Source organism: Cavia porcellus, unplaced genomic scaffold, assembly GCF_034190915.1.
Source record: "Cavia porcellus strain 051 isolate PalLab524CR breed Dunkin Hartley unplaced genomic scaffold, mCavPor4.1 scaffold_13, whole genome shotgun sequence".
NCBI lineage: Eukaryota > Metazoa > Chordata > Mammalia > Rodentia > Caviidae > Cavia > Cavia porcellus.
The window spans coordinates 71355070-71369546 of NW_026947496.1; the positions used below are offsets into that span (position 1 = coordinate 71355070).

The window sequence follows — 14477 nt, forward strand, 5'->3', positions numbered from 1 at the left end:
GAAAGAAAAGCACCTTTTTTGATAGGTTGATTTTAAAATGTATCTTGTTTATGACCATGGGCCCTAGCTTCTGCGAGCTTGATAATGTGCTGATGGTTATACAGCTTGGATAGAGTGTGCTCTTCGTTTCTGCAGCTGCGCACTGGGTAGGTTCTGTCTCCTTCACCAGAAGCAAGCTTTGTTCCGTGTGGCCCTGCTGTCCGAACACAGAGCAGTCTTTGATGGGCTGCCTTTGACGTGATTTGTTTACGGCAGCCTGCTAATGCTTCCTGCATAATGAGAGCAGTTAGTCTTGGAAACTGGGCTATTCCTGTTTATGTACTTCTGGCAGTCTTCTGTTGTAAATATTAAAAGGTAACGACAAAAGGGTGGAAACCTTTTTTAAAAGGCACAAATCAGTTAATCCATCAGATCATGTGATTGCTTCTGATTACATGGGTATCTTTAGGGAAGCAGAAAATGATTGCTGAACACATGCCTTGTGTTTTGATGATTGCATTAAAAGTCCCCCAGTGGGATGGCATTTATTGGCTCCCAGAGCTTTTCTTATATTAAATTGCAGGCAACCCATACAAGGAGAAACATCACAATCTGTATCTAACAGTATATGTGCAGTTAAAGAATAATCTTGATCAGGCTCTGCTAGGCTCTGCTAAATAAACGAGGGTTTTCAGCAAGACCCCAGACTTTTATTTTGAAGTGGAGTAGCAGCTGTTGGCTATTGCAGTGCAGAGCTGCAGCACGGCCTGGGTCACACAGTGCTTGGGGTGTCTGCAGGCTGCAGGCCGAACCCAGTGGCGCAGGCACTGAGCTACACTTATTTGGTGTGCTGTTTGACCTCTTGGTTTGAGAGAGCTCCCTGGACCATCTGAATGGCTATGGGAGATGGTGAGTAAGATTTATTTTTCTTCTTTTGCTGTGTTACACACTTCCTGTTAAGGTGACGATCATTTGCTATGTAAGAAATATATTTCTCCCTAAAGAATGAAGGACACTTACGTATTTGTGTGCGTATATACTTGTGTGTGCATTTATGCATATGTGTGCTTGCCATTTGGTATGTTTTCCCACTTGATGTGCCCCTTATGGGATCTAGCAAACATAAGGTGACAATTTACCTTGCAACCCAAGCAAGCCTTCAGTCCTTGGTGTTGAATATGAAGGGATATTGGAAGAAACATGGAATGTATATAGAAGCCTTGAAAGGCAAACATGGCCTTTGGAGGAATGACAGATTTGACAGGAAAGTCTGATTAGCTAGCTTGACATTTTGTCTGTTATATTTAATACAAGTAGAATTCTGTGGTAATAAAATATTTAAAGATGCAAAATGGCTTGCCATGGACACTTAATTAAAATGTTTGTGATTTGTCAGTGTCTCTAGTAAACAGTTCTCAAGAAAATAATCTAAGAATTCTATACAGGATACAATTTGATTAAAAAGTATTTATTATCTGTTTCATTTTGGTAAGGATAATTTAAAAACATTTCTATTGTGCTTTATGATTTTCAAAAATACTTTCTTATGCATAATATACATTAACTCCTCAGGTACAAATAACTGTAAAGTGTATAGCTTTTTGGTTTTTCCAGTTCATGAATTAAAAATTGAGGCTTGCTGATAAATGTCCCAGATCCAGGCGCAGAAAAACAAATGGAAATCTAGGATCCCAAGTGTGCATTTACTATTATCCTTCATAACACTTAATATTTAAACCTTTTTCTGCATTATTAAACCTTTTGCTAAGATACTTAGAGATATATTTTATAATCATGTCAATATTAGAGATAGGTGCAAAGGGGAATGTAGTTTCTTATTGTTTTGAATGCTTTTTATGAGGTTCTTAATACAAAGTTGTTTGCATTTAGAGGTTTTAACTCAATATTTTCAGCCTTCCTATGACTATAATAAACCCTTCTCTTTAGTTAGTTTGTTTATTTAGGGCTACAAGGTATAGGGTATAACTCACTAAAATGATGATAGTGATAGAGTTATTTAAATTATCTACATTTAAATATTAATATGATAGTAAATTTGGTGTTATACAGTGTTATGACTTATTCCAAGAATTTGTGTAACTTTTATATGACTTTAAGAAAATAAATGGGAATGTAGTTTTAATTACTAATTTTTAAAGTAAAAGATACCCGATCAAGTTTTAAATACTTAAAGGCAGTGCCAAGTTTCTTTCCTTCTTGTTTTACTTAAATTAACCTTAATTTGCAGGTAATTCTACGTTTTGCATTTGATTGGGACCACATTCAGATTTTATTTTGTTTCTTAAACATTTTAGATTCATTGGGCATCAATGTGTATTTACTTCTTATTTTTTCAAATAATGATAAATACAGCTGGATGTTTAGGAATGTATTGATTTTCTAAAAGTTAAAATAAAAATCTGTAAAGCTTGGAGGGTAACCTTTTAACTACTTCTTTAAAATATAATACTTCTTTTGGATTAAAATAATATACCTTATAAAAAACAACCTAAACTCTCTCTCTCTCTCTCTCTCTCTCTATATATATATATATATATATACACACACACACACACACACACACACACACACACACACACACATATATCTTAAATTTAAAGTTCTTGACAATTTGATATATATTCCTCTGCATATTAGTTTCTGTTACATACAATGCAGATATTCCACAGCAGAATGATGTGAACATACATAACAAATGATTACACTATCTGTAATCTATGTTGCTTCTTATTTGTCAGTTTTACTTATGAACTTACTATGCAAATATGATCTTTTCCAAATTGAAATAATGAAGATAAAGCAAAATTCTTTTTGAAATACTTCCAAATCCCAAGCTTAGGTATAAGCACAAGTGAAGATTTTTTATTAATATGGAATTATCTTTGTACCTTTTACTGTTTTAACATACATAATATCAAAGTAAATAATTTTGTTTGATCTGTGTTTACATAAAATGATAGTATAAATATATTTTTCCATTTGCTATGTCATTTCGATGGTGTGGAGAGTTTAAAATGCTGTCATGTATTACTGTGCTTCATTTGTTTAAACTGTTGCATAGTACTGTATACCACTATGTGGATGTATCATAACTGTTTCCTCTTTTGTGGAAGTTCATATTATTTACCACATATAATACTTGTAAATAGCTCAGAAGTAAATACTTTTGTCCAAATAATAAGTGTTTGTATACAAACATATAAGTATTCCTTAAAATATTCAGGGAGGACATTTCTGGGTCAAAGTTTTTTTTTTTTTCAATTGTGTTTAATTGTAAGTAATTTCCTCCAAAAGAGACTTTACCATTCACATTCTCACTAGTAGTTGCTACTGTGCTTCCCAGTTTTGGTGATTATTAACCCTTTCTGTTTTTGTTTTTTAGTGGTACTGAGGATTGAACCCAGGATGCTTTACCCTTGAGCTACCTCCCCACCCCTTTTTAATTTTTTAAGACAAGTCTCTCTGATTTGCCCACAAGGGACTTGAAACTTATGATCCATCTACCTCAGTATCTTATTGTTAGCTTGGTATCTTATCGCTGGGTATCTTAGTTATTACTTTTCTCATTGCTGAAACAAAATACTTGATACTCAGAGTTAAAGGGGAAAAGGTTTATTTTGGCTCACAGTTCATAGAGGTTTCATTCCATGGCATAGCAGAAGAGAAACAGTCCACGGTGGGGCAGCCTTCTTTTCTTCTTATATTCCATCCATGCTGTAAGCCTATTGGTTGGTGACTCCACACCTAGGATGAGGCTTCCCATTATCCATACCCAGAACCATATAAAACTAGTCAGGGACTAATGTGATTATCACATACCTTAATCCATATTCATAAACCCTTAATCCATAGTCACACACCTCATATCTAGCTACCTTAAAAGGTCCTACCTATGGACATAAACGAGGCTTTACGGTGATGTAAGACATAACATTGGGATTACAGGCATATGCTACCACACTCAACTTTGTTATTATTAATCTTTTAAAAATTTGCCATTCATATGGATGAAAAAGATCTCATCATTTATAAAATATCTCTTCTTTCTGATAACATTTGTCATATTTGTATGTTTGGTTATTTTTATTTCCTTTTCCATGAATTGCCTCAAAAGCCAAAACCTTTTGTTTTTTTATTATGGATGTTACTTATGTATTCCAGTTATTAATCTAGCATATATTGAATATATTATATAAGATGAACTTTAAGGGCATATGAAAGACTTCTTTAGCAGTTTTATTTCTAGGTAAACTCAGGTTTGGGAAACACTGTGACTATTACTTGAAGAATTGTTGGGGGTAGCTTTGAGTGCTTTTCAGTTTAATTTTTTCATCCTTACTCAAGGGTAGCTGTTTGGTTGCTCTGGGCAGCCAAGATTGAGTTTAGAAAAACCTGTAGGATTATTATGTGATGCTGAGCTCTGCAATATGCCTCAAAAGCACGAGAGAGGAATTTGGCCTTTTATTGTTGCAGAATGGTTGGAAAGAAAAAAGGTTTTGTTGTAAATGGATTGTTTCTAAACTTTTAACATTTCAAAACAATCTATTATTCCAAAAGTGAGTCTTATAAAAATATATGCAAGGAATGGTATAATTGGTTGTCTTAGAGGTTAAGTATTTTTGGGATCGTTTGACTTCTGGAACCATCCAAACTGCTATAAAATTTAGGGGATGTGGAATAATAGCAAGAAAGTGATGCTGAATAGATCTTTTTTCTTTCATACTCTTACTCTCAGTGATACACTAGGGTTGGATTATTTATTTACTTTTTATGGTACTGGGAATTAAGCTTAAGGCCTCACACATGTTAGGCAAGTGCTCTGGTACTGAGTTGTATCCTCAGCCCTGGATTAGATAATTTAAATCACAGGAGAAAAAACATAACTTGACTTATTGGCATAAAAGACCAAACTTTTAGGACCAGTCATGGGAGGAAGGGAGTCTACAAGGAGAAAAAGTAAATTACAAGGTACCCAAGTTTGGGCATTAGCGTTACAGAGAGTAAATAGCAATCACTAAAATTGAAAATAACCAGTGACTAAAATTAAGCAACCCCGTATTAGCCCCCTGCTGAAGGCTTTGGCCATCTACCCTGTGGTGTAAAAATGTAAAGAGCATCTATTGTGCACCGTACTTTTAAATAAATAGTGGCCTTCTTAAGGCAGACCTGTTTATCCATTGGATACAATAGATACTAGCCTATCTTCAAACCTGATGTTCCTAATGAACTAGAATCTTCAAGGAACGATTTATACTTTTTCTTTCTATATGCAGAATGGTACAATTAATGATCTTCACAGCTGCTAAGAGCCTATAGCTGTCTTAAAATTTTAACAGTTACATGAAGTGTTTTGAGTTTGTAAAGGTTCAAAATAAACCTTATCATGAGTCTTATTTAGTTTGATATAGTCTTCATGACATATAGTTACTTAATTTATTGATACCACATAATGATTTAAGTTGTGATTTTTTTTTTTTTTTTTTTTACTTAATTGAACTGAAGATCTGTTAGGATCCTTTTGTTTTTTCTTTTTCTTTTTGAGTACTGGGGATCAAACTCATGACCTCGTGCTTGCCAGGCAGGCACTTATACCACTGACCTAAATCCCCAGCCCTAAAGGATCCTTTTTAAAAATAAATAAGGTAAATTTTCAAAGATATTTTTAACTAGTTATTATATCTACTTAGAAATTCTAAGAAACCTTACTAAATTTCTTGACTTCTGTAAAAACCTTTATGTAGAATGAACTTTTATTTTTTGTAAGTAAAATAGGATTAACTGTTGCTGAGAACACAGCATCTTTGTATAGATATTAAACTTTAACCACCACCTTATTTTCAGGCTAAAAACTTGAATTTTACTAGAAACTTGAATTTTTAGTTTCTAGTAATTTCACAAAAATTTTTATTTTAAATTGAGTACATTTAAAATTTTTGCTACATGATTTTTTTTTCTTCTGAAAGCATGTGATTTTCAGCTGAGAAGTTTTTTCTCATTTTTATTTTTTGATATTCTTCCCTTTACTAGCTTAGTCTTTTGTAGTCTCCTTACAGAGTTGATATTAGTCAGATGTTGGATATCTTAGGTTGATCCACTGACTGTCTTTCATGCTTTCTTTTCTGTCTTTTAAGTTTTTCGTCTTTCTCTTTTATTTTGTGTTCTGGGAGACTGCCTTCACTTGACATCCAGACCTTTAACTTCCAGAGAACAAAAGTTTAAGTAATACCAAAAATTTTTTCCTTTTGTAGTGGGTCCATTTTCACAAAATCATGGAATAGTGTATATGTGCACACAGATAAGTTCATGGAAGCATGCATATGGGTACTTGTGTGTATTAAGTTCCCTAAATTTGGGATGGACAAGAGCTTGATGAGATAATTTCACAGATTTTCACTTGATCTTGCATACCTTTCTGTACTTCTTGCATGAAAGTTGTTACTTTTCTGTAATTCAAGATGTAGATCAGTTTTCCGCTCTTTTAATCAGCTTATAAAATTCTCAATTGCAGCTTTGCCGTGATATTATTCCTTGTTAGCTTTCCATTCTTTTTACTTGCATCTGTTAATACTGTGTTGTTGTCATAAGTCCTCCCCATCTCATTTTCTTTGCTTCTATGATACTGCTTATATTGTTGAGGTTCCACAGCAGGGTTTTGAACAAGGTGATTTAAATTTTTGTAATTTTTTAGCTAAACATTTCAAACATATTTAGAAACAGATAATACGGTATTACCAGCCATCATCCAGCTTTGAGACATGTCTATACATAACCAGTTTTTAGGACTTGGAGTATAGGTCAGTATTAAGTGCTTGCCAGCATGTGTGAGGCCCTGGATTTGACCACCAGCACTGTAAGCGAAAGAAAAAGAAACTTATAACCAATTTTTATCTCTCTGTATGCCTTCTTAATCTTCTCCTACCCCCATTGTCTTGCTGGACTGAGATGAGCACACATACACAATACCTTTAGCATATCTAAAATATTAACCCTTGCTATTAAATATTCAATGTTCGTATTTCCTCCATTGTTTCATTAACATCTTTTTACAGTTTGTTTGCATTAGGATTCAAGCAAGATTCACTACTATAGTTGGTACATCTCTTTAAGACTTGGTAGCATTTCTCTTTTTCCCCCTCCCTTATCATTTATTTGTTAAAGGTAATAAAAAAGACCGCTAATATACAATTTTTTCACACACTATCAATTTTGTTGATTGTATCACCATGATGCTTTTGTGTTTTTGTTTTTTAGTGTTTCTAAATCTCCTATATTTTTTGGAAATAATAGTGTGTTCAAAATCAGGTCTGATTTTGGTATTTTGTTGTTACAGTATTCATAGGTGATATTTTAGTGACGTTTTTGATTTCTGTCAGAAAGCATACAATGTCTGATTATCTTTACTTGTGATCTTAGTTTTAAACAGTGGGATTAGTTTTTATCAGCCTAACCCATCCTTTATAAAGCCCACCATCAGCCTTTGATTTATGGTTTCCGCAGCTATTGATCCAAATTACTTTTTTAAGAAAATCGCATCCTACTTTGTGGTTTGGAAGTCAAGAAAATAGACGAAGAGACTACTTAAGAGGTTGAAATAATACAGGCAGAGATGGTACTAGTCTAGTCTTAGATTAAGAGTGACAGTAGAGGTAAAGAGAAATAATTACATTTAATATATATTACTTGTAATTAACAAGCACTATTGGTAGATGCTCTGTGTTGAGCAGAGATCCCTTATTGCGAGTTTGAGCAGCTAAGAAAGGTGATGTTGTCATTCATTATACCACAGTGAGGGAAAACTTAGAACAGATTTGGAGATGCCATGGGTGCTGTTATCTATGTCAAGCTAGAGCTGCCTTTGAGATCCTGATGGGGGAAATGTCAAAGCAGTTGGGTATATAGATTTGGAATTCAGAGATTGTCTAACCTAAAAAGTTGGGAGAGAAGGATGACACAGTTTAGAGGTTGGGTAAAGGAGTAATAGCGGAAGAGATTGAGCTAGAGGAACCTGTGAGGTCAGAAGAAAGCCAAAGGGAGTATCCTGTTGTAAAAGCATAGTGTGAGGAATGTAAATAATTAAATTTGAGTTTTCTGAGATATCAGTCATTTTGTTGGTAATTTAGATGCTAGATATGACTGACTAGTACCTGCCTGGTCAGGCATCAGTCATGAGTTCAATCCCCAGTATTATAACAAACAAACAAACAATCAAAAAAAGAGCAAACGCTGAGTTTTGATAGCCTTTTAACTTTAGGCATGCAGATGTAGGATTTGGGGCCTATAAGAGGGCGGGGCCTATTTCTTCTTTTTTTCTTCTTCCTCTTTTTCTGCTTGCCCTTCTCCTCCTTTTTTCCTTTCTCCAGTCTCCTCCTCTTCCTCCTGTCTCTTCATTTCCCTCCTCTTTTTGCACATCTTCCTTCTCTGTAGTTTGTCCTCTTTTTGCTGTCTCGCTCCTTCCTTCTTTCTTTCTCTGACAGGAGGACACTTCAGTTCATTGTTTTACTAAATCTTGAGCCTAGCATTCAACAGGTTTTTTTTTTCAGTCCACCTCTCAGACCCACCATTCACTGAACTAAAGCGATTGTACTTTTTTCTGAAAAGTAAACATGATTAAATATTCATATACTCATCTATTTGCATACTTTTTAAAATGATATTTTCAGGTAGTATATTGTGCTCTTTAAAGTTTTTTAAAAATATTATTTCATTGCATTTTAAATATGCCGAAGAAATACAGATAATAACAGACTTCCATGTACTGACCACCTGTATGTGAATAGTGCTATATCTAAACTAGTTTCATTTAATATTATGTTTGCAGTTGCATCATTTTATCTATGAATTCCTCAGATTTATCTTTATGTCAGAGTAGTACTCTATTATGTATGTAATACATTTTCTGTATCCATTCATCTGTTGATAGGCGTTTGGCTGTTTCTTTAAAATTTAGCTTTTATGAATTGTGCTGCTATAAGCATGGGTATGCATATATCCTTGTAATATGGTTGTTAACTCTTTTAGCATGTTACCTAGAAAGGGAATAGCTGGGTCAAATGGAATTTTTATTTTAGTTTTTTGAGGAATTGCCACAGATTTGCATACTGTTTGTACTAGTTTACATTCCTACCGGCCATGTAGAAGAGTTCCTTTTTTCCTGCACCCTCATCAGCATTTGTGATTGTTTGATTTCTTGAGTATAGCCATTTTTTTCTGGATTAAAATGTATCTTAATGTTGTTTTAATTTACATTTCTCTAATAGTCATTTTTCTAATACATTTTTATTGGCTATTTATATTTCTGAGAAGTGTCTGTTTTGGTTTCCTGTTTTTGATTGGACCTTTTATTTTGTGAAATCTGTTTTTTTTTAAACTTTTTTTATTATTTTAAGATAGTAAAATCCAACAAAACAAAACAGAACAAAGCTAATCAAAGCAAGGCAGCAAAATTGGTACAGAACTTCAAAGCAGGACACTAGCAAAACAATAGCTACAATGTATTGTATATCTTGTTATCTTCACAGTAGTTGTCCATTCCATCAGATATAACAAAATCAAACTAAAACCAAAACAGAATAAAACCAATCAAAACAGAGTGTTGAATAAACCAAAACAATCAAAACTGCTAAAACAGTGAATATAATATTGGGTTTAAAAGACAAGATAGAAGGAAATCCCCAATATTTGCTGTATCACATACTGTCGTCCTCCCAAGAGATGCTCAGACCACTGGCCCCAGGCCTGCAAAATCAACCAGACAATACAAGCATTTAGTTGCTATAAGTTCAGCCTGTTCTCCAAAACATCCAGTTGCTTACAGGGGCGGGTGGGTGGAGTGAGGGGTTTGATTCGTAGCCCAGGTGCTGGTAGAGTCACAGAAGGCACTGTGTTTCTCTTCCTGGAAGCGGCACAGCTTGCATGGCTTACCATAAAGGCTGGCTGCTTTGGCTTCTTGTTGGATCCTTACAGTCCCAGTGTGGTGGATTCTTGGTGAAGTCTGTTGTTTTGTTTTTTCATTTTTGAGTTCTTTATGTATTCTAGATGTTTCTCTGTCCAAGGGATAGCTGGCAAAAATTTTTTTCCACTCTGCAAATTGTCTTCACTTGGTTGGTGGTTTATTTTGCTGCATAGAAGCTTTTTATCTTGATATAATTCCATTTGTTGATACTGTTACTCTGTATTACTTCTTGTACCATTAGGATCTATTCAAAAAGTCTTCACCTGCCTATGCCTGTGTGTTCTAGAGTTTTACCTATTTTTTATATAATAGGTTAACATTTAGATGTTTGATCCATCTTGATTTTGGTTTAGTACATAATGAGATATATGAGGCTGGGTAAAACCTTCTGCATGTGGATATTCAGTTGTTCCAGCACTTTTTAAAGGTGTTCTGCCAGTGTGTATTTTTGGCCCCTTTGTCAAAGATCAGATAGCTGAATGTGCCTAGGATTATTTCTGCTGCTTCTATTCAGTTCCATTGAGCTACATGCCTATCTTTGTGACGGTACCATTCTGTGAGTTTTTTGTTTGTTTATTTTGTTTTAAGTGTGTATGTCTGCCAGGGATTGAACTCATGACCTCATGCTTGCCATGCAGGCACTTAATGCCGCTACGTTAAATCCACTGCATTACCATGCTGTTTTGATTGCAGTAGCTTTATAGTATGACTTCATATCTGGGATTATGATATGACCTGTTTTGCTTTTTGTTACTCAGGATTGCTTTTGCTATTTTGTATATCTTTTAGTTCCATATGAGTTGTAGGATTATTTTCTCTAGATCTGTGAAAAAAACTGAATTTTAATTGGGATTGTGCTAAACCTATATATCAGTTTCAGAAGTATAGCCATGTTGATTATATTGGTTCTGCCTGTACAGGAACAGGGGCTCTCTTCTGTTTTCTAATGTCTTTTTTATTTCCTTTTTCAAAATGATACAATTTTCATTGTAGTGTTGTTTCATTTTCTTGGTTGGGTTAATTCCTAAGTATTTAATTTTTCTTATTTTTATTGTGAATGGTATTTTTTTCTTAATTTCTAAGTGAGTCCATTATTAAGTATAGGGATACTTGATATTGATGTGTTTATTTTGTATCCTACAACATTGCTAAGTTTACTTATTCTAGGAATCTTTTGGTGGGATTTTTTTGAGTCTTACAAGTCAAGGATTGTGTCATCTGCAAATAATAATACTTTGCCTTTGTCTTTTCCTGTATGTATCTCTTTTATTTCTTTCTCTTGCCTGATTACTCTGGCTAATGTTTCAAGACCTGTGTTGAATACTAGTAGTGATAGTAGACATCTTTATCTTGTTCCTAATTTTAGAAGGAAAGCTTTTAGTTTTTCCCCGTTTTAATACAATGTTGGCAGGAGTTTGGTCATTAATAGCATTTTATTAGATTAAGATAAGGTCCTTTTAATAGCTATTTTCTTCAGGTTTTTAAAATTATTATTATCGTCACGAATGGATGTTGGATTTTGTCAAAGGCCTTTTCTGTGTCTACTGAGATGATCATTGTGATTTTTTTTTTGTCCTGAATTCTGCCTATAGGATGAATTGCATTTATTGTTTTATGTATATTGGACATCTTTGCATCATTGAGAGGAAGCCTACTTCATCATGGTATATGATTTTTTTTTTTTTTTTTTTTGGTGGTTTGCTGGTTTCTTTTTGCCAGTGTCTTATTGAGGCTTTTTTCATGTATGTTCATTAGAGACCTTGGCCTGTAGTTCTCTTTTTTAGTTGGATCCTTGTCTGATTTTGGGTTCAGAATAATGCTAGATTCGAAAAATGATTTTGAGGGTATTACTTCTGTCTTGATTTCATTGACAAGTATTGGAGTTAAATCTTTCTTCAGTTCTTACTTAATTTGGCAGTGAATCTAGTAGGTCCTGGGTTTTTCTTAGTTGATAGAATTTTCATTTCTGCTTCAGTTTCATTACTTGGTATTGGACTATTCAGGATTTTTTTTTTTTTTTTTTTTTTTTTGGTCTTTTTCCTTTTCATCAGTTCTGGGGATCAAACTCACAACTGCCTGTTTGCAAGGCAGGCGCTTATGCTGCTGAGCTAAATCCCCAGCCTCTACTATTCAGTTTCTATAATTTATATGTATCTAGAAATCTCTGCATTTTTTCTGGATTCTGTAGAGTTTTGGTGGGCAAGCTTGAAATAATTGCTAATAATTTTCTAGATTTTGGCAGTGTCTGTTGAGATTTCACCTTTTAAATTTCTAATTGTATTGATTCCCCCCTCCTTTTTTTTTTTTTTTGCAAGATTAGCTGTTTAGTTCCTTTTAATATGTGTATCTTGCCCAGCTTCTATACCCAACCATAGTTAAAATGAGAATGGAAGTATTGACAGAATCATTATCTACAGTTTGTTTTTTTGTGTTCCCTACTTCTGATACTTACCTTACAAATTCTATGTGATATCTTTTTCTTCCTAGTCAGTAATGATTCTTTAGCAGTATCTAATCTGTTGTTAATTCTGCCCACTGAATTTGGATTTCATTATTTAAAATTTATTTCAATTTTTAAAAATTTTGTTAGCATTTGTTTGTAATACATAATGATTACATTCATTGTGGGGAGTTGGTACATATGCAAAACAACATCTTAATATTTTTAATTCCTGAATTTAGATTTGTCACTGTATTTTCATTTTAATTCTGTTTGATTATAGTATTAAAAGTTGTCATTTTTTTTTACAATTTTCTAATCTCTAAAATTATTTTTAAGTTAGATTAATATGTAAATACTGGATAGTCTGTCTGCTCTTAGAAACAGGATTTTAAATAGATGCATTCCTGATATCTATTTCTTTCTATTCTTATTCATGGTGTCAGTGTGTCAGAAAGTTTGCAATGTTAGTGTTCAAAGAAAGCTTCATTGAGAAAGGTGACAAAGACATAAAGATGGTGAGTGAACAAGGTGGATACGGGGGTGGGGAGGGCATCAGATGTGGAGATAGCATTGTAGATAGAAGAAACAAGTACAAAGGTCCTTAATGACACACAGTAAGAAGGCTAGTAGGATTGAATTGGAGAAAAAGAGAGTAAGTAGGACATGAGGTTGGATACTGTTACACGATGCTTAAGGCCTTAGAGTCCCAATAGACCTTGTTATAGAGTCATGGAAGAATTATGAGCAGTGGTGTGACTTTTTTCAACTCAGGATGCTGTGTCAAGAAGAAATTCACGGGGCTGGGGATTTAGCTTAGCGGCATAAGCGCCTGCCTTGCAAGCAGGCAGTCGTGAGTTCGATCCCTGGTACCGATAAAAAAGACAAAAAAAAAAAAAAAGAAGAAGAAGAAATGCACAAGGTAGAAAGAGGTCAGAAGCAAGGAGATTTTAGCTGGCTATGAGAGTTCCTTATTGTTCTGGGCAACGGTATTACAGTATGTTTGAGACAGGGTTCCTGCTGTTAAGAAGCTTCTAAAAGTCAGCGTTTTAAAAGTCAGTACTTTCTATTTTATGAAATGATACCTGCTAGTAGGAAAGGAATTGAGATTTGTTTTGCTATTTTATAGGTGAAAAAAAAAGTTTAAGACTAGAATATTCGTAATCTCTGTATGTAATGTAAAACAGATTTTAATTTTAACGTTACGATAATGAATTATTTTCTGTATTCTTTTAACTTATGATAAAAGAACATGTAACCTTACTTTTTTTTTTACAAATTTTTTAGATTTATTTTGCCTTTTAAAATTTTCTTAGGAGGCTGGTGATTTAGTTCAGTGGCTCATGTCTACCTAGCAAGTGTGAGGTCCTGAATTCAATTCCCAGTATACCGCCCCCCCCAAAAATTGTTTTTCTTTAATCCTTATTTTATATATTTGAAGTTTTATTGTTGAGTGCACTTAAGATTTTGATATTTCTTCCCCTTGGATTCATCCCTGTATCATTATTAAATGTCTCTTTCTAGTAATGCTTCTTCAAACTTCCTACTTTGAAATTAATATAGCTATGCCATAGCTATATCTCTCTTGATTGGTATTTGCCATGGTCAGTCTTTATAGTTTTGCTTTTAACCTTTATATAACCTTATATGTAGTATGTATTTCATGTAAGTAATCTATTTTAAAATATTCAGTCTTGGGCTTTTACTTGGATTGTTTAGCTTATTTACATTTAAGGTACTTAACTGGTATGCATAGTTGTAATCATTACCATTTATTTTCTCTTTTTCTATGTCTTTTTAATCAAATGTTTTTATTCCTTTTACTTTCTATTAATTTGTTCATGTTCATTTGCCCTTCCTTTAATGGTTGCCCTAGAGCAAGAATTGGTAGTGTTGCTTGCAGACCAAATCCAGCTGCCCTCTTTGTGTGTGTGTTTTTTTGGTTTTTTAATGTGTGGTTTTTGTTGTTGTTGGGTTTTTTTTGTTTGTTTGGGGTTATTTTTTGGTCTTTTTGAGACAGGATTTCACTATATAGTTCAGGCTGGCCTCAGTTAAGATCACTTTGTAGCGCAGGCTGGTCTTGAA

At 33.8% G+C, this 14477-nt stretch overlaps 1 protein-coding gene across 40 annotated transcripts in view; it reads left to right on the forward strand.

The window, feature by feature from the left end:
* Positions 1-14477, forward strand: part of Clasp2 (cytoplasmic linker associated protein 2) — a 223748-nt gene that overhangs the window by 65202 nt on the left and 144069 nt on the right. The window contains exon 1 of one of the 40 annotated variants that reach the window (XM_063260415.1): positions 590-888. The exons of the other annotated variants lie outside the window; for them this stretch is intronic. Within the exon in view, the coding sequence (XP_063116485.1) occupies positions 873-888 (16 nt within the window). The 5' untranslated portion in view covers positions 590-872. Of the gene's footprint in view, positions 1-589; positions 889-14477 lie in introns of those variants that run through there. 40 annotated transcript variants of the gene reach the window in all.